Raw genomic sequence first — 21,034 nt, forward strand, 5'->3', positions numbered from 1 at the left:
ACAGATAAACCACTTACATATATTTCTATGACTTCAAAACACAGAACGTTCATCAAACAGGCTAGGTTTTCTGCATTCTCTATTTGCGCTAGTCTACTATTTGCGCTAGTCTACTGCTAGTCTACTGTAAATAAAAAAACGGAATAGACAAGATAAACAGACTAGCCATAACTTTGCCACTACCAACAAACTGCAAGTAGTACGTTTGCCACGGGTCTCTTTAGGACAAAAGATAAACAACAGCATTTACTGATGAAAGAGCAAGCGACACAAGCAGGTGTTTCCAGGTGTGAGTCAGCAAGTCTCTCCTGCATATGCCTCCTACTGTGTTAGAGGTGAAAAGGGCATTGAACTGGTAAAGCTGACAAACCAGCACTCCAAAGCAGCACTCCAAAGCAGCAGCCTCGCTGCTTTAATATAACAACTAACTTGGTAGGTTCCCATCCACATCCAGATGGATACACCGAGTTGAGTCTGCAGCTTTGCAAAAACTCTAAAAGAGTTTGTCATCTGGGGAGGATCTCTGTATTGCTGGAACAAAGCCAGTGTGTCATCAGTAGTTCCTTTAGCTAATAAGATATCAACTGAGGCCTGAAATTACTGCTGGGGTGAAAACACTGATACAGAGAAATCCTAAAATAATCAAATAGAACAAGATAAAAGCTGGATGCCCAGAAACTTACTGTGTAGCTATAAAACGTTTTGGTAATGGAATTATTTGTGTGTAATTTTTCCCACCAAAAGAGCTTCACAAGCAGCACCACACACACACACAAGCTAAATCTATAATTGCATCTCTGCAGCTCCCTGCTCTGACTAAGGGAAGTGTTCAGTAGAAGATCAGAGGAAGTGTTAAAATGGCAGAATTTTCTACCACGTCATTCCCCTGATTACCAATTAACAACATAGAATCCCCACAACACAACTCCTTCAGCAGAGTCCTACAACAAGACCCATCCCTCCACCCACTTTCAACACCAATACACTGCAATCCTCACAACACAACAAGCCACTCCAGACTCTTTTCTCCTGGATGGGTTTTGTCAGTGAGGTCTAATTAAGGATTTAAAGGGTCCTCCTCATTTCTTATTTACACATACAACTCTACTCCGCTCCCCGCCACCCATCTCTGTCTGGGTTAGTGGGGCTCTTCTAGCCAACTGACCTGGTTCCAGTTCCAGCCGGTTTGAACTGCGCCACACTGATTGCAGCCAGTTACCGGAGTTTCTAATAGCCATCGATTTCCTCCCTGCTTTTCTCCCTCTTTTATTTGACATGCTTTTATCTGTGACGCTGTCAGACAGGAGAGGGGGGGGGGGGGGGGTGTTCTCTCCAGCTTCTGTCACATTTAATGCTCTGTATCGTCAATGAATGTTGGCTAGAGAATCTCAAATGTTTGGGTTTGGTTTATAATGGAATGGAGGTTTGGCTACTGCTTCTGACTGTTGTTGTGATGTAGTGGCAAATAATTGTATAACATGGATGGTATTAGAATAGATATAGAACATTTATATCTCTGTGGGTAATAGTCTGTCTGAACCTTTTGAAACACCAAATCCTATTATTGAATACTGTGGAATAATCTTCAGTTATGTCACCAAATATTAATCTCTTATATTACCTGAAATGTAATTCGTCGACACTGGGTTAAGCACAACTGACATTTCAGAGGGTCTGTATGAGTTTAGGCTTAGCTCACAGTAAATATTAGCTTTAAAGTTACTATTAGCTATAGCCTATAAATGTAATTTCCATGACAGTGTCATTTTCATTTCAGTCAGAGACCAGAGCAGACCATGGGTTCTGTCTCAAATCACACCCTATTCTCTGATTAGTGCACTACCTTTAAAAGGGTAAGGGACGTTGCCCTTAATTCATTTACATTTTCTATTCTATATCAAAATCAGACTACTGTCAATATAGCAAAGGGACTAGCCTGCCAGCAGGGCAGTTCCATGGTGACTACAGCTCTCTTGTGAATGTGTGTCTTTAACATTGATGTGTAGTATTAAAAGTTGTGTTGTACATCACCAAAGCCTTAAAGCATGTGTACTACAGTACATCACCAGTGGGACAGCCATTTGGCAGCACACTCTCCTTCATAATCACTCCTAGCTATTGGGTGTGTTCGAGTAGTAAGACTAACAAAGCTGACTGTAGACGAAAGTCGATGAGTGAAGTCTGTGACAGCCAAAAGTCAGAGACGGTTGTGGTTTTCAAACAGCTAGGAAGGCTCAGATCTGCATGGCAGTGTTACTTTATAAATGTTTAAATAAAAATGTTCAATACTCCCATATCATACACTCACTGAATACATAACGTGTGTGCAAATAATTGGTTGGAGAGAGGTCTCAAATATAACTTTCGTTTGTAGCCCCTGTAGCTTTAGAATTTTGGCAAAGTTGGTTCCTGTTTCAGTCATGTCTTTGATCACGTTCGCGTGGTTCAACAAAAAACACCCTAATGAGTGGTTGACAAATAGCGCCTCCCACAATGCAGGTGATGGCTGCATGGTGCAGTTACTGAGAAGCAACAACAGCGACTTCATCAAAACCTGCATGAACTTTGATCACATGTTTAGTCCATGCAGTCGACATTGTAGGCGCAAGTCGGAACATTTGTATCCCCATAATGCAACACACTTTGAAAGTTGGTGAACAACGATGGTCACCGACTAGACAAAATGTATCCGCTCGAACGTGCCCATTGGCAGCAGTGTATTGAAGAGGTAACATGAATGTTCGCTGGCTGGATCAGGTGGCTTGCGAGGCTAGTGAAGAGGCACTGAATCTATATGAAAACGCTCACCGTCTGGATATGGGATTACACATTCAAATCTTAACTTTACCCTGCTTCTCACAGCAGGAAAATAATCCTGCAGCAACAGGAAAAGTTAATAATATGTGGATTATAATTCATGGACATTTTTACAGGGGTTGATATATTTTTCGTTAGAGCAAGTCAAGTCTGAAATTGTCAAGTTGAAATGACTAACTTTTTAAACCTTGAATACACTACAATTTGCATTTCCTGTTGTGCAGGAAAATTCTCTGTGACAACAGAGTGATCAAATTAAGATAATAGATCTGTAGCAACAAGCCCTCAGTCACAGCAATGAAACAATCAAGACGCACAGTTAAACTGTGATAATGCAAAAGCAAAGTGAAACATTACCTGTTGCAGATTGGTCCTCTAAATGTTGGGTCAAACTTCCGTGGTTCTCCTGAAGAAGAGACATTTCCACATTAGTCAAAGTGATATAGTGATACGAAGAATAACGATACGATGGCAATGGCCGAACAGCAAGACCCAAAGCATGAATAGGTCCATAGACAAGAAGTGTAGGAACTCTGTATGGGAGTGTATTGGTCTTTGAAAAATAAATTATAATAAGATTGAGAAGTTCAGGACCAGAGTTTGAATTGATTGATTGAATTTATTTGACATTTTTTTAAATACATACATACATACATACATACATACATACATGCATGCATAAGGGAGGTCCAGCCGGTGACGCCTCCACATACAATTTAAGAAAATCATCAAAGATAACACAATGAAGCTTAAAAGCTTATTTCCATTATGGTCCTTTTGGAGGAGGGAGGGGGGATGCAGCAAGGTGTTCTGCTAATAAATTTTGTATGGGTCTCCGCCGGTATAGTTCCACTTGGTAGGAGATGTGTGTGTGGAGAGAGTAGTGTGTGCGAGCAACAGAACCGCTTAAGAAACAGTCACTTTTTTTTCAATTTTTGCCTAAAATTACATACCAAGTTCTAACTGCCTGTAGTTCAGGTCCTGAAGCAAGGATATGCATATTCTTGGTACTATTTGAAAGGAAACACTTTGACGTTTGTGGAAATGTGAAAGGAAAGTAGAATAATAACACAATAGATCTGGTAAAAGATAAAACAAAGCAAAAAACAACCGTTCTTTAGTATTTTTTTTGTACCATCATCTTTGAAATGTAAGTGAAAGGCCATAATGTATTATTCCAGCCCAGGCGCAATTTAGATTTTGGCCACTAGATGGCAGCAGTGTATATGCAAAGTTTTAGACTGATCCAATGAACTATTGCATTTGTATCAAGACTGCCCAAATGTGCCTAATTTGTTTATTAATAACATTTCATGTTCAAAATTGTGCACTCTCCTCAAACAATAGCATGGTATTCTTTCACTGTAATAGCTACTGTATATTGGACAGTGCAGTTAGATTAACAAGAATTTAAGCTTTTGGCCAATATCAGATATGTCTATGTCCTAGGAAATGTATTTGCTACTTACAACCTCATGCTAAATCGCATTAGCCTACGTTAGCTCAACAGTCCTGTGGATGGGACACCAATCCCAAAGAAGTTATTAAGAGATTGAAGCAGAGAAAGAGTTTGTGATTCTGGGCAAAAAAAAATACTTCACTGTGGGTTGTTGAAGGTGACTTTTCTGAGTTTGTGTATTCACATTTTCACTCAGGTGAATGAACTATTTTATTCTCCTCTCTGGTTTCTGTCATCTTGTCTGAATAATGCAGTTGGATTTTGCAGAGTCAGTTTTTTCCCCCTCCTTATTTTACCAGGAAAGTTGACTGAGAACACATTCTCATTTCTGGCAACAACCGGTGGACTAGTTACAGGAAATGAATGAGCCATTTGGAAGCTGGGGATGATTAGGTGGCCATGATGGTATGAGGGCCATATTGGCAATTTAGCCATGACACCAGGGTTAACACCCCTACGATAAGTGCCATGGGATCTTTAGTGACCACAGAGAGCCAGGACACCCGTTTAACGTCCCATCCAAAAGCCAGCACATTAGACAGGGAAATGTCCCCAATCACTGCAATGGAATATTTTTGAGAGAGCAGAGGAAAGTGTGCATCCTACTGACCCTCCAACACCACTTCCAGCAGCATCTGGTCTCCCTTCTAGGGATTGACCAGGACCAACCCTGCTTAGCTTCAGAGGCAAACCAGCAGTGGGATGCAGGGGGGAGGGGGGGGGGGGGGGGGGGAATAATTGTGTTGAATGAGCAAAGCATTAAAAAAATATTCAGTTGATTGGCAGGCCACATTTTGTAGAAAGAGCACCTAAATTCAAGGTGCCTTTAAAATAACAACAGCCATGCAGTACCTAAACTACAGTATACATACTTACTGCTGTCCAGCTACCATCAAACTACTCCCCCGGATAACCAGCATCTCCAACAGCATTCATTCCACTGTGAAGCAACATGAACCCTGACCCAAGATGGAGTAGGTAACTGAATAATCCCCATTTCTCAAGATTAAGTGAAAGCTTGTGTAAACTACAGTACAGTAACTCAATAACTGTCCCAGTTTGTGCATCGTCCCTCCAGTCTGCTAAGCAGAGGGAACAGAAATAGGCCGGATAGTGTTACTCTAATTTCTTATTTATCACTCTTTCATAAACGGTTAAATCCATAAGGGTATCAAAAGAGAAAAGGCCACTGTGGAGAGTGTGGGAGTTGATTATCAGGTTTTCCTGGCAAGGATCCTAGATCTCTTTGTATGTCACTGTGATCTTTTCAGAATATGAGTAGGATCAAGAGATATTCCTGACGTGACCGCGACAGACATTCATATTCACAACAAAAACGAACACTCTTTCTCTGTCCGTCTCTCCTCCTATCCATCTTAAAGCCACTCTTCCTATGTTCCTTTCTTATCCATCTCAGCCAGTCTCAATACCTCAGGCTTACCTTGGAGTGGCTGTCAGCACCAGAAATCGATTTTTCTAGCCTAGACAGCTGACCCCCTGACCAAACTGCTGTGTGTGCAGTTGCATATATATGTGTGTGCGTGCTTATTCATTTGTATGTGTCTGAGCGCATGTGTGAGTATTCGTGCATGTGTGTAGAGAAAGAGCAGCAATATTGTGTTTCCCCCAGTCAGGCAAGACTACAGCGAAGAAGCACGGTGACTATTGATCGGATGTGCAGGTCCAAACCCCGCCAAGTGCCTGCTGGCTTGGCCCACAGACCCATATCATCCTTGGATTGATCTTTGTATGTGGCTGGGGAGAGAGCCTATACAGATTGAAAAGAGTAGTAGCAGAAGCACCGCAACAAGATCTCAATTTCCATAATACAGTGCCTTCAGAAAGTATTCACACTGCTTGACGTTGTCCACATCTTGCGGTGTTACTGTCTGAATTTAAAATGGCCTACACACAATACCATTATGTCAAAGTGAAATTATGTTTTTTGTCATTATAAAAAATGTAAACATTTTTAAGCTGATATGTAAGTGAGTCAATAAGTAGTCAACCCCTTTGTTATGGCAAGTCTAAATAAGTTCAGGTGTAAACAAGTCACATAATAAGCTGCATGGACTCACTCTGTGCAATAGTGTTTTAAATTATTTTTGAATGACTACCTCATGTCTGTACCCCACACATACAGATAATTGTAAGGTCCCTCAGTCGAGCAGTGAATTTCAAACACAGATTCAACCACAAAGACCAGGGATGTTTTAAAATGCTTCGCAAAAAAGGGCACCTATTGGTAGATTGGAAAACATTTAAAAAGCAGACACTGAATATACCTTTGAGAATTGTGAAGTTATTAATTACACTTTGGATGGTGTATTAATACACCCAGTCACTACAAAGATACAGGCGTCCTTCTTAACTAATTTGCCGGAGAGGAAGGAAACCACTCAGGGATTTCACCATGAGGCCAATGGTGACTTTAAAACAGTTACAGAGTTTAATGGCTGTGATAGGACAAAACTGAGGATGGATCAATAACATTGTAGTTACTCCACAATACTAACCTAATTGACAGAGTGAAAAGAAGGAAGCCAGTACAGAATAACAAATATTCCAAAACATGCATCCAGTTTGCAATAAGGCACTAAAGTAATACTGCAGAAAATGTAGCAAAGCAATTAACTTTTTGTACTGATTACGATGTGTTATGTTTGGGGCAAATCCAATACAACACATTACTGAGTACCACTCTCCATATTTTAAATCATAGTGGTGGCTGCATCATGTTATGGATATGCTTGTAATCGTTAAGGACTGGATAATTTCTCAGGATATACAAAGAAATGTAATGGAGTTAAGCACAGGCAAAATCTGGTTCAGTCTGCTTTCCACTAGACACCGAGAGATGTAGGTTATTGTCCTGCTGAAAGGACAAGGCCAAATGTACAGTTGCTTACCAAGAAGACAGTGAATGTGCCTGAGTGGTCAAGTTACAGTTTTGACTTAAATCTGCTTGAAAATCTATGGCAAGACCTGAAAATGGTTTCTAGCAATGATCAACAACCAATTTAAGAGCTTGAAAAAAATGCAAAAAGAATAATGGGCAAATGTTGCACAAAATATGTTTTAGAGATGTACTCAGAAAGACTCACAGCTGTAATTGCTTCCAAAAATGATTATAACATGTATTGACTCAGATGGTTGAATACTTATCTAATCAACAGATAATTTTTTTACAATTTAAAAAAAAAATACATAAAACAATGGTGTATATCATTGATAAAAAATGACAAACTTTGTAGCACAACATGTGGAATAAATCAAAGAGTGTGAATACTTTGACGGCACTTTATGTACATTAACTTTTCAATTTACATTCGCAACGTGTGTGAATGTCATGTGACGAGAGGGTACGGGGGCTTGGCAACAGACAGCTAAAATGTACAGTAAATATCCCAGTATAGCCTCTAACCAGTACACATGCTTTTAACCCTTAAGAGTCTAGACTATTAGATGGCAATACTAATACTAATACTACTACTAAGCTAACATATGGAATTGTTTTAATACAGTCATAACATGGACCCTTTAGCTATATGATTTTGAGTTTTAGGACCTCTTTAGGTATCCCCCAAAAATGTGTGATGAAACATTTGGTCTTACTGCTATCAGCCCATATAAACACATTGAATAATACATCATACATGGCAAAAGATAGTCCAGAAATTAAATCAAAAGGAAGTATGGTTTGAGGTGTCTGAAATGCATCAGAGATATACAGGAAAGAATTAGGTACACAAAAAAAGTTACATGTGTAACCCTGGTTCCCCAAAAAACTATTTGAGTCTATTTATTTTTTACCATACTGTGAAGCATTCAACACCATAGTTCCCTCCAAGCTTATCACTAAGCTCAGGACCCTGGGACTGAACACCTCTCTCTGCAACTGGATTCTGAAATTCCTGATAGGCCGCTCCCAGATGGTAAGGGTAGGCAACACATTCGCCATGATGACCCTCAGTTCGGGACCCCTCAGGGGTGCGTGCTGAGTCCCCTCCTGTACTCCCTGTTCACCCACGACTGCATGGTGGCGCACGACTCCAACATCATCATGAAGTTTGCTGACGACCCGATGGTGGTTGGCCTGATAACCGACGACGATGAGACAGCCATATAGGGAGGAGGTCAGTGACCTGGCAGTGTGGTGCCAGGACAAAAACCTCTCCCTCAATGTCAGCAAGACAAAGGAGATGATTGTGGACTACAGGAACCTGAGTCTGAGCATGATCCCATCCACATCTACGGGGCTGTAGTGGAGCGAGTCAGGAGCCTCAAGTTGATCGGTGTACACAACACAAAGGAATTATCATGGTCCTCACACCCCAACACAGTCGCGAAGATGGCACGACCACGCTTCTTCCTCCTCAGGAGGCTGAAAAGATTTGGCATGGGCCCTCAGATCCTCAAAAAGTTCTAAAGCTGCACCATTGAAAGCATCTTGACTGGTTGCATCACCGCTTGGTATGGCAACTGCTTGGCATCCGACCACACGGCGCTACAGAATGTAGTGTGTACGGCCCAGCACATCACTGGGGCCGAGCTCCCTGCCATCCACAACCTCTATACCAGGCGGTGTTAGAGGAAGGTCCTAAATAGCTACCTGGACTATCTATTTTGCACTAACTCTTTTAACTCATCACATACACTGCTGGTACCGTTTATGATCTATCCTGTTTCCTAGTGACTTTATCAGTACCTACAGTACAGTGCATTTGGAATGTATTCAGACCGATTTACTTTGTCCACATTGTTACGTTACAGCCTTATTCAAAAATGTATTAAATAGTTTTCCCCCCTCATCAATCTACACACAATACCCCATAATGACGAAGCCAAAACAGGTTTATAGAAATTTTAGCAAACGTATCAATAATAAAAAATGGAAATATCACATTTACATAAGTATTCAGACCCTTAACTCAGAACTGTGTTGAAGCACCTTTGGTAGCAATTACAGCCTTGAGCCTTCTTGGGTATGACGCATCAAGATTGGCACACGTGTATTTGGGGATTTACTCCCATTTTTCTCTGCAGGTCCTCTCAAGCTCTGTCAGATATGATGGTGAGCATTGCTGCACAGCTATTTCCAGTTCTCTCCAGAGATGCTTGATTGGGTTCAAGTCCCGGCTCTGGTTGGGCCACTCAAGGACATTTAGAGACATGTCCCGAAGCCACTCCTACATTGTCTTGGCTCTGTGTTTAGGGTCATTGTCCTGTTGAAAGGTGAACCTTCGCCCCCGTCTGAAGTCCTGAGCAGGTTTTCATCAAGGAGCTCTCTGTACTTTGCTCCATTCATCTTTCCTTCGATCCTGACTAGTCTCCTAGTCCCTGCCTCTGAAAAACATCTCCACAGCAAGATGCTGCCACCACCATGCTTCACCGTAAGGATGGTGCCAGGTTTCCTCTAGACGTGACACTTGGCATTCAGGCCAAAGAGTTCAATGTTGGTTTCATCAGAACAGAGAATCTTGTTTCTCATGGTCTGAAAGTCTATAGGTGCCTTTTGGCAAACTCCAAACAGGCTGTCATGTGCTTTTTACTGAGGAATGGCTTCTGTCTGGCCACGCTACCATAAAAGCCTGATTGGTAGAGTGCTGCAGAGATGGTTGTACTTCTGGAAGGTTCTCCCATCTCCACAGAGGAACTCTGGAGCTCTGTCAGAGTGACTATCGGGTTCTTGGTCACCTCCCTAACGTAGGCCCTTCTCCCCGATTGCTCAGTTTGGCCAGGCAGCCAGCTTTGGAAAGAGTCTGCATGGTTCCAAACATCTTTCATTTAAGAATGATGGAGGCCACTGTGTTCTTGGGGACCTTCAATGCTGCAGAAATGTTTTGGTATCCTTCCCCAGAAATTGGGCACCTGAGCGGCGCAGCGGTCTAAGGCACTGCATCTCAGTGCTTGAGGCGTCACTACAGACACTCTGGTTAGAATCCAGGCTGATTCAGTCCCATAGAGCAGGCTATGGGAGTCCCATAGAGCAGCACACAATTGTTCCAGCGTTGTCCGGGTTTGGCCGGTACACGCTGTCATTGTAAATAAGAATTTGTTCTTAACTGACTTGCCTAGTTAAATAAAAGGTTACACATACAGTTGAAGTAGGAAGTTTACATACACTTAGGTTGGAGTCATTAAAACTCTTTTCAACCACTCCACAAATTTCTTGTTAACAAACTATAGTTTTGGCAAGTTAGTTAGGACATCTACATCTTTCCAACAATTGTTTACAGACAGATTATTTCACTGTATCACAATTCCAGTGGGTCAGAAGTTTACATACACTAAGTTTACTGTGCATTTAAACAGCTTGGAAAATTCCAGAAAATGGTGTCATGGCTTTAGAAGCTTCTGATAGGCTTATTGACATAATTTGAGTCAATTGGAGGTGTACCTGTGGATGTATTTCAAGGCCTACCTTTCAACTCAGTGCCTCTTTGCTTGACATCATGGGAAAATCAAAAATAAATCAGCCAAGACCTCAGAAAACAAAATTGTAGACCTCCACAGGTCTGGTTCATCCTTGGGAGCAATTTCCAAATGCCTGAATGTACCATGTTCATCTGTACAAACAATAGTACGCAAGTATAAACACCATGGGACCCAGGACAACAGCAAAGGACCTTGTGAAGATGCTGGAGGAAACAGGTACAAAAGTATCTATATCCAAAGTCAAATGAGTCCGATACCGACATAACCTGAAAGGCCGCTCAGCAAGGAAGAAGCCACTGCTCCAAAACCGGCATAAAAAAGCCAGACTACGGGGGAGGGGGAGGTTTGCAAGCCGAAGAACACCATCCCAACCATGAAGCACGTGGGTGGCAGCATCATGTTGTGGATGTGCTTTGCTGCAGGAGGGACTGGTGCACTTCACAAAATAGATGGCGTCATGAGGAAGGAATATTATGTGGATATATTGAAGCAACATCTCGAGACATCAGTCAGGAAGTTAAAGCTTGATTGCAAATGGGTCTTCCAAATGGACAATGACCCCAAGCATACTTCCAAAGTTGTGGAAACATGGCTTAAGGACAACAAAGTCAAGGTAGTGGAGTGGCCATCACAATGCCCTGACCTCAATCATATAGAAAATGTGTGGCAGAACTGAAAAAGCGTGTGTGAGCAAGGAGGCCTACAAAACTGACTCAGTTTCATCAGCTCTGTCAGGAGAAATGGGCCCAAATTCACCCAACATAGTGTGGGAAGCTTGTGGAAGGCTACCCAAAACGTTTGACCCAAGTTAAACAATTTAAAGGCAATGCTACCAAATACTAATTGAGTGTATGTAAACTTCTGACCCACTGGGAATGTGATGAAAGAAATAAAAGCTGAAATAAATCACTCTACTATTATTCTGACATTTCACATTCTTAAAATAAAGTTGTGATCCTAACTGACTTAAGACAGGGAATTTTTACTAGGATTAAATGTCAGGAATTGTGAAAAACTGAGTTTAAATGTATTTGGCTAAAGTGTATGTAAGCTTCCGACTTCCGACAACTGTATGTGCCTCGACACAAACCTGTATTGTAGCTCTACGGACAATTCCATTGACCTCATGGCTTGGTTTTTGCTCTGACATGCACTGTCAACTGTGGGACCTTTTATAGACAGGTGTGTGCCTTTCCAAATCATGTCCAATGAATTGAATTTAGCACAGGTGGAAAAAGTCAAAGGGTCTGAATACTTATGTAAATAAGGTTTTTTGGTTTGTATTTTTTATACATTTGCAAACATTTCTAAAATCTAGTTTCCACTTTGTCATTATGGGCTATTGTGTGTAGATAATTGATTAAATCATTTATACCATTTTAGAAATAGGCTGAAAAGTAAGAAAATGTTGAAAAAGTCAAGGGGTCTGAATCTTCCCGATGGCACTGTATCATTGTGTATTTATTCCTCCTGTTATTATTTTATTAATCTTTTTGTTCTCTCTGCATTGTTGGGAAAGGCCGTAAGTAGTCTACACCTGTTGTTTACGAAGCATGGGAAAAATAATATGTCATTTGATCATTTCCTGGTATGGACGCCATGTTGTTGCCAAAAGAAGACATCACTGTTATACGGCCTTATGATGAAGATATCAAGTATCATGTCCCCTCTGTCTATAGGCATGTTTGTTCAGCAAAACCCTCTCTGCAACACAGTAAATGTGTTCAGTGCTGAGGACTCAGGCCTAGTAAACACACCCAGTCATTCAGGCCCTGCATGGCTCAGGCTGTGTCACACAGTGTAACTCAGTGACTTTAATCCTGACTCTTCTGTAACAATCCCATTAGCAACACCATGGCAACAATCTGTGCTGGTGTCTCCTAAATCCCTGTTTAGTTTGGCCTGCCGGGCTTGTTTACATTAGCCTTATGTTCCTCAGTACAACACACAAGTCAGGGCTACAGGTCAAAATGGACCAAGCAAGGTCTATAGGTCAAGCTAGGTGAGACTAACAGCAGACTTAAACATCTTGATAAGACAGTGGACCTTTACAGCCAAGGGAGGTGACAGTAAGGCAGGCTTGCACAACAAGGTCTTCAAGTGCATGTTTGTTTACTTACAGTGATGTATTCGTAGATGTCCAGATCCCACTGCTGCCACCAAATGTAAGACAGTGGACTCTATCTTACAGGAAGGCCTGTCAAGTTACAGTACTTCAAGTTAGTATTTGGTATGAGTTCCCTCTCTCAGTTCTCCTTACCTACCTGCTTTGAGTCTCCCCACACCTCACGCACCACACGTTCCCCAGCACATTAACTACCAGGAAGTCTCCCGGGTTTAATATTGCTTTAATTCCCTGGTCTACAATAAAAACACACATTAGGACTATTATTGCATGTCAGGGGAAGCCCAGAGGAATCACGCGCCAATGTTCCTCCTGCAAGCAGATTGCTGTGTAGCGGTGTGCAGAGAGGATGATGAGGAGGAGTGGAGTGGTTCTGCTCTGGGCTGGCCAATCTCATGGTCAGACGCTCACAGTCAAGTGGGTGCTAAGGGTTCTCACAGCTAAATGGTCACAGTCAGACAGATTGACCGTGGGTGGAGTTGTGTGGTTGAGTGGTCAATTGAGTGTAATGAGGTGTGTTGACAGTAGCGCAACAAGAGTAGAAGTTGCAGTGACACAGCAATTTCTACCTGGCGCATCACAACACACAGGTGCTGTAAAAAAAGAAAAAATAAAAAGTTTTGTTGTTGCAGTCTTTCAGTTAAAAACATTTCCAGGACATAAGCCTCAACGTTTTTTTCTTCACAGAAGTGCAGCTCCCAATACTGTGGTTGTTGTTGTTGCGTTTCATGGTCAGGAGGATTTAACCAGATGCCGTTGAAAGTTAATGAATGAGGGAGGGACATTGACTTTCACTACATTCCTCAACAGCTATTTAAAAGATGTCCGCTTGTTAATGAATGTGTAATAGCTAGCATTAAAGTGCAAATGACTGAAGTTGGAATAGATGCCCAACATCTCTAAGATAGCTTTCACACATGACAACATTCCAGGTAGGCCTAATGAACATGTAGCACTTTTATCCCAGGTCTTTGACCTGAGACACTGACGACAGGACGACTGCAATGGCTCAGTGCTACAACAGTAAAACCCACTTACAGCTAGCTACCTTCAGCGGAGATACAGAGGGACTTGATATTGTAACAAAGACAGAGGAAGCTTATTCCAATGTGTTGGTCTCCCCTCCCAGTACAAGCAGTGATAGATTGAGGTGCTTTGTTCCAGACAACCTGAATCAAACACCAACACCCAGCGTCAACGACTCTCCACCTACAGAAGCCAGATGGGCTCATTCAATCATAATAACACAGTGAGGTAGAGGAAAAACACTTAGTCCTGTCTTGGCTGTCTCCACTTCCGGCCCTCTGAAATACATCACACAAACACACACAGACAGACAGACATAGCCCCATTGAGATAGAGATACAGAATGACATGTTGAAAGGTGTTGCTGTACTACCATGATCAACTCTCAAATATTGTCATCAATCGACAATGTCTCTGTGCTTAATCAAAGAACTGAAATTGGAACATTAAGTTTGCAGTTCAATGGTTTGTTTGCTTGGAAGCTTTGTTGGTAATGGATCAAAAACTAGCTTGTTGTGGAATCTGCAATAGTGGAGGAAATTTGTGTAGAATTGCTATGGGGAGCAAAAAACATAAGTAGTCGAATAGTGGAGGTAGTAGAAATTAAAGTTATAGAGACACGACTGAATAGAATAGAGCTTGGTGGTGTTCACATTCCATCAGTCTCAAGTGGCTCCATGTAAAATGTGTGATTTAGGCATTATAAACTGTTAGCCACCATAGACCCTTTCCCCTCTATTTTCTAGTGCCTTTACAGGTACACTTTCTCAAGTGTGAATTTAGAGCAGGTCTTGCTGTGTGGTATATAGAGTGTGATACACCCAGCTGTGTTTGTAATAACATTTTTCCTTTCTCCTGCACCAAACGTGAGGGAATATAATGCTGTCTAACAATTCATTTTACATGGAGGGTAACAGTCTCTCTTATCATGCTGGCACAGGACGTCTTACCCATTAATAACAGAGTTTCATCTCTGCTGATTTGGGGGCTTATCGCTCTCTCTTTATTTCCCTCTGTCACTCACTCTTACATTATCTATAGTATTTCTCTCCTTCTTGGCCTTTATCTCCCTCTCCCCTTCTCTGCTCCATGCATTTATTTGGCTTCGGAGTTTCATCCACACAGTGGGGTATTCTGGGTAAGAAGAATAAATGAGAGGTATCCATCCATGACGACGGTACAGTAGGTATAAATATATAAGCTGGACCTAACTCATCTGACACCTGCGAGGCAGGCACTCAGAGCACTGTGGGGTAGCTGTAGTCTCAGACCCCCTGAGTTTATCCACTGCTGGGCAATACAATGGGATACAGTGGAGGTTAAAAGTCAGATACTTTCACCTTCGAAATCAAAGCAGGATCAGAGTTCAAAAGCACCATCTGGACCATGGATGAACAAGATGGCCGCCTTGATGTAACACCACACATTCTGGCTTTTAGAAAATCAACAACTATAAGTCGTCTTATTGACTGAGGCTCACTGACTGTACAGCCCATTGACTGCAGAATACACTGGCTGTATTAGTGCCTTTGTAAGCAATCCAGTCCATGTTTGTGCTAATTGTACCAGTTGGCCTCAAGTGGAAACAGGCGAAGTTGGCTGTCACGCTGAGTACCACCTGCTAATGTATCTTGAAGCCTCACGCTTCAGCCAGGAAGAGTATGTCAAGAGCAATGAATGTAGAGAGACAGAACCAGACTAAGGGAACTTGAAGGAAACGTCCAGGTATAAGTCATTTTATAGTAGATCACCATTACCTTGAAGTGTTTGACATTTCTATACATAGCAATTTAACCCTTGACGATTACCCAGACCACCCTTGACGATTACCCAGACCACCCTTGACGATTACCCAGACCACGCTTGGCTTTTAGTTGCGGTTTCATATACAGTGTCCAAGTTGATGAGACTGACAACTCCGGATGACATTGACAAGTCCTGCAGAGACTGAGGCTGTGCCAATATGAACACCATATCCATAGGGCCATTTCAAAACTGCCTCTAAGGTAGAAAAAAAGAGAGAAGAAAACTAATCGCTCCACACAGTAATGGGATCTAGTTTGTTAGCAAGTATTAAAGTTGAATATGATGCAGCCTGTTCTAAACTAGGTCACATCCACTGGCTGTGTAGATCATTGTTATGGCAGAGGGAGAAAGTATACTGCTTTACCTTTCCTTTCCTCTCATATTCTCACACACAGTGTCAGTCATAAGAACAGAAGCTTTTTTATTTTACCTTTATTTAACTAGGCAAGTCAGTTAAGAACAAATTCTTATTTTCAATGACGGCCTAGGAACAGTGGGTTAACTGCCTGTTCAGGGGCAGAACGACAGATTTGTACCTTGTCAGCTCGGGGATTTGAACTTGCAAACTTTCGGTGACGAGTCGAACGCTCTAACCACTAGGCTACCATTTTGCCTATTCTGGGAACGTTTATTTTAAGGTTGCAAGGATGTTCTGAGAACGTTTTACTCTGGTTCCTTGAAAGTTTTATTGTTACTCTGAGAACTGAAATTATAGGTTATTTAGAGGTTTTTAAGTAACTTCCTTAAACATTTTACTGGATGTTTCAATAAGACTTTTAATAACACTGCTAGCTTACTGTGTGTGATTTAAAAAAAACTCCAAGCACAGATAGGACACATGGATTTTTGTGTTTTTTTTAATGGAAAGTTTTCTAAACATTCTCAGAACATGACTTTAAATAGAACCCAGAGGAAAGAAACGTTATGAAACGTTATGTAAGAAACGTTATCCTGATGTACTAAAATTCCCACAGAAGAACGTTGTTTCTTAACGTTCTATGAACTATTTGAGAACATTCCCAATGTCAAACCAGTTGGAGAATGTTCCTAGAACATGACCAACATGTAAATGAAATGCAACCATGTTCGAACTTTTAGGAAACGTTCTGTTTAAGTAATGAAATACCAAGAAAATAAATTATTATGTCAAGTTCCTTAAATGTGCTGAGAATGTTCAAAAGCCAAGTAGCTATTTTGCACCATTCCCAGAAAGGTAGGATGTATGCAAAATAACCATAGGACAACCACTCTCACCAACTCTAACAAACATATGGTTCTCAGAACGTTATGTGCTAGCTAGGACAGTATGTGTAGCAGTTTAAATATTGATTGTTGTCAAGTCACTTTCAAAAAAATATGCCGGATCCCTCCATATTTCATCTTTTCAAATATCAACGGATGACAAGCTTCTGAGTCTTCATTATGTCGATAACAGTGCCTTGATTAGGCATAATGGGCAGTGCTCTATTTGACATGATACAGGATCATTAACTATCAGCCATTAGACATTGATTAAAAACCATCAATTACTGTGTATAAAACATTAAGAACACCTGCTCATTCCGTGACAGACTGACCAGGTGAATCCAGGTGAAAGCTATGATCCCTTATTGATGTTACTTGTTAAATCCACTTCAATCAGTGTAGATGAAGGGGAGAAGACAGGTTAAAGAAGGATTTTTAAGCCTTGACACATTTGAGACATTGATTGTGTGTGTGTGTGCCATTCAGAGGGAGAATGGGCAAGACAAAATAAGTGCCATTGAACAGGTTATGGTAGAAGGTGCCAGGCGCACAGGTTTGTGTCAAAAACTGCAACGCTGCTGGGTTTTTCACGCTCAACAGTTTCGTGTGTATCAAGAATGGTCCACCACACAAAGGACACCCAGCCAACTTGACAACTGTGGGAAGCATTGGAGTCAACATGGGCCATCCCTGTGGAATGCTTTCGACACCTTATAGAGTCCATGCCCCGATGAATTGATGCTATTCTGAGGGTAAAAAGGGGGGTACAACTCTATATTAGGAAGGTGTTCTTAATGTTTTGTTCAGACTCACTCACTACCAAAGCATATACTCCTATTTGTACACATGCCTTAGCCAAGTTTAAACATGTAAGCTAGAGCACTGACATCTCCTTGTCTGGGTCTCCAGTGTCACTATCGATGTGACAGAGCTGAGGAAAGAGAATCCCTGAGCAGGAAGGTTAATCTGAACAAGTAGTGAGGTCCCCTAGACAACCTAAATCAGTGTCACCACTCGCTGAAGTGGTAGGCTTCTACTGTAACTCTGTCTCTGTCAGTCTCTTCTTCATTGATTCATTTCCAGTCTCCACTGTCCTCCTGTCTGTCTATCCTCCCGTTGTCTGTCCGCCTGTCCTCCCATCTGTCCGTCCGCCTAGCCTGTCCTCCCGTCTGTCCGTCCACCTAGCCTGTCCTTCCGTCTGTCCGTCCACCTAGCCTGTCCTCCCGTCTGTCCGTCTGCCTAGCCTGTCCTCCCGTCTGTCCGTCCGCCTAGCCTGTCCTCCCGTCTGTCTATCCGCCTAGCCTGTCCTCCCGTCTGTTCGTCCGCCTAGCCTGTCCTCCCGTCTGTTCGTCCGCCTAGCCTGTCCTCCCGTCTGTCCGTCCGCCTAGCCTGTCCTCCCGTCTGTCCGTCCGCCTAGCCTGTCCTCCCGTCTGTCTCCCGTCTGTCCGTCCACCTAGCCTGTCCTCCCATCTGTCCGTCCGCCCTAGCCTGTCCTCCCGTCTGTCTCCCATCTGTCTGTCCGCCTAGCCTGTCCTCCCGTCTGTCCGTCCGCCTAGCCTGTCCTCCCGTCTGTCCGTCCGCCTAGCCTGTCCTCCCATCTGTCCGTCCGCCTAGCCTGTCCTCCCGTCTGTCTCCCGTCTGTCCGTCCGCCTAGCCTGTCCTCCCGTCTGTCCGTCCGCCTAGCCTGTCCTCCCGTCTGTCTCCCATCTGTCTGTCCGCCTAGCCTGTCCTCCCGTCTGCCTAGCCTGTCCTCCCGTCTGTCCGTCCGCCTAGCCTGTCCTCCCGTCTGTCCGTCCGCCTAGCCTGTCCTCCCGTCTGTCTATCCGCCTAGCCTGTCCTCCCGTCTGTTCGTCCGCCTAGCCTGTCCTCCCGTCTGTTCGTTCGCCTAGCCTGTCCTCCCGTCTGTCCGTCCGCCTAGCCTGTCCTCCCGTCTGTCCGTCCGCCTAGCCTGTCCTCCCGTCTGTCTCCCGTCTGTCCGTCCACCTAGCCTGTCCTCCCATCTGTCCGTCCGCCTAGCCTGTCCTCCCGTCTGTCTCCCATCTGTCTGTCCGCCTAGCCTGTCCTCCCGTCTGTCCGTCCGCCTAGCCTGTCCTCCCGTCTGTCCGTCTGCCTAGCCTGTCCTCCCATCTGTCCGTCCGCCTAGCCTGTCCTCCCATCTGTCTCCCGTCTGTCCGTCCGCCTAGCCTGTCCTCCCGTCTGTCCGTCCGCCTAGCCTGTCCTCCCGTCTGTCTCCCATCTGTCTGTCCGCCTAGCCTGTCCTCCCATCTGCCTAGCCTGTCCTCCCGTCTGTCCGTCCGCCTAGCCTGTCCTCCCGTCTGTCCGTCCGCCTAGCCTGTCCTCCCGTCTGTCTCCCGTCTGTCCGTCCGCCTAGCCTGTCCTCCCGTCTGTCCGTCCGCCTAGCCTGTCCTCCCGTCTGTCTCCCATCTGTCTGTCCGCCTAGCCTGTCCTCCCGTCTGCCTAGCCTGTCCTCCCGTCTGTCCGTCCGCCTAGCCTGTCCTCCCGTCTGTCCGTCCGCCTAGCCTGTCCTCCAGTCTGTCCGTCCGCCTAGCCTGTCCTCCCGTCTGTTCGTCCGCCTAGCCTGTCCTCCCGTCTGTCTCCCGTCTGTCTGTCCGCCTAGCCTGTCCTCCCGTCTGTTCGTCCGCCTAGCCTGTCCTCCCGTCTGTTCGTCCGCCTAGCCTGTCCTCCCGTCTGTTCGTCCGCCTAGCCTGTCCTCCCGTCTGTTCGTCCGCCTAGCCTGTCCTCCAGTCTGTCTCCCGTCTGTCTGTCCTCCTAGCCTGTCCTCCCGTCTGTCTGTCCGCCTAGCCTGTCCTCCCGTCTGTCCGTCCGCCTAGCCTGTCCGCCTAGCCTGTCCTTCCGTCTGTCCGTCCGCCTAGCCTGTCCTCCCGCCTGTCTCCCATCTGTCTGTCCGCCTAGCCTGTCCGCCCGTCTGTCTGTCCGCCTTGCCTGTCCGCCCGTCTGTCTGTCCGCCTAGCCTGTCCGCCCGTCCCCCTAGCCTGTCCTCCCGTCTGTTCGTCCGCCTAGCCTGTCCTCCCGTCTGTTCGTCCGCCTAGCCTGTCCTCCCGTCTGTTCGTCCGCCTAGCCTGTCCTCCCGTCTGTTCGTCCGCCTAGCCTGTCCTCCCGTCTGTTCGTCCGTCTAGCCTGTCCTCCCGTCTGTTCGTCCGCCTAGCCTGTCCTCCCGTCTGTCTCCCGTCTGTCCGTCCGCCTAGCCTGTCCTCCCGTCTGTCCGTCCGCCTAGCCTGTCCTCCCGTCTGTCTCCAATCTGTCTGTCCGTCTAGCCTGTCCTCCCGTCTGTCTGTCCGCCTAGCCTGTCCTCCCATCTGTCTGTCCGCCTAGCCTGTCCGCCCGTCTGTCTGTCCGCCCGTCTGTCTGTACGCCTTGCCTGTCCGCCCGTCTGTCTGTCCGCCTTGCCTGTCCGCCCATCTGTCTGTCCGCCTTGCCTGTCCGCCCATCTGTCTGTCCGCCTAGCCTGTCCGCCCGTCCCCCTAGTCTGTCCGCCCGTCTGTCTGTTCGCCTAGCCTGTCCGCTCGTCCGCCTAGCCTGTCCGCCCGTCCCCCTAGCCTGTCCGCCCGTCCCCCTAGCCTGTCCGCCCGTCCCCCTAGCCTGTCCGCCTAGCCTGTCCGCCCATCTGTCTGTTCGCCTAGCCTGTCTGCCTAGCCTGTCCGCTCGTCCGCCTAGCCTGTCAGCCTAGCGTGTTCGCCCGTCTGTCTGCCTAGCCTGTGCCATGTGGGACTCCAAAGAGAGTTGACACACGGTTGTGTCTCAGCTTATTGTGTATAATATAGTAGCTAGTTACAGAGTTACAATAACAAGTTACAATATGATATTGTATATACTAAACAGGTGGTTATAGCCTGCTCAGATACGATCAAATTAAGGCACTGCCAGTGCCTGCCTGGGGCACCTATAGTATTGATAAGGGATGTCTACAAACACTATTTCTGTATTAATAAATAATCTGGTGGAAGACGAAGAGTTTAACTGGACCAAGTATGTGCACAAAGGCAAATATTGGCTCACAAAGTAAATATTTGTTTACATAGAATTAGAGAAATAGGCTAATTATCCAAAATACAAAACTAGAGAGCCTAAACAAAGTAAACATGGTCTTTTAAAGACAT

At 44.5% G+C, this 21,034-nt stretch overlaps 1 protein-coding gene across 2 annotated transcripts in view; it reads right to left on the reverse strand.

The window, feature by feature from the left end:
- The window catches only part of LOC139377299 (choline transporter-like protein 5-A), a 65,492-nt gene that overhangs the window by 24,459 nt on the left and 19,999 nt on the right, over nucleotides 1-21,034 (reverse strand). For both annotated transcript variants that reach the window (XM_071120315.1, XM_071120316.1), the window contains exon 2: nucleotides 3,175-3,223. In XM_071120315.1, the coding sequence (XP_070976416.1) occupies nucleotides 3,175-3,223 (49 nt within the window). The remainder of the gene's footprint in view (nucleotides 1-3,174; nucleotides 3,224-21,034) is intronic.

The sequence above is a fragment of the Oncorhynchus clarkii genome, chromosome 20, assembly GCF_045791955.1.
Source record: "Oncorhynchus clarkii lewisi isolate Uvic-CL-2024 chromosome 20, UVic_Ocla_1.0, whole genome shotgun sequence".
NCBI lineage: Eukaryota > Metazoa > Chordata > Actinopteri > Salmoniformes > Salmonidae > Oncorhynchus > Oncorhynchus clarkii.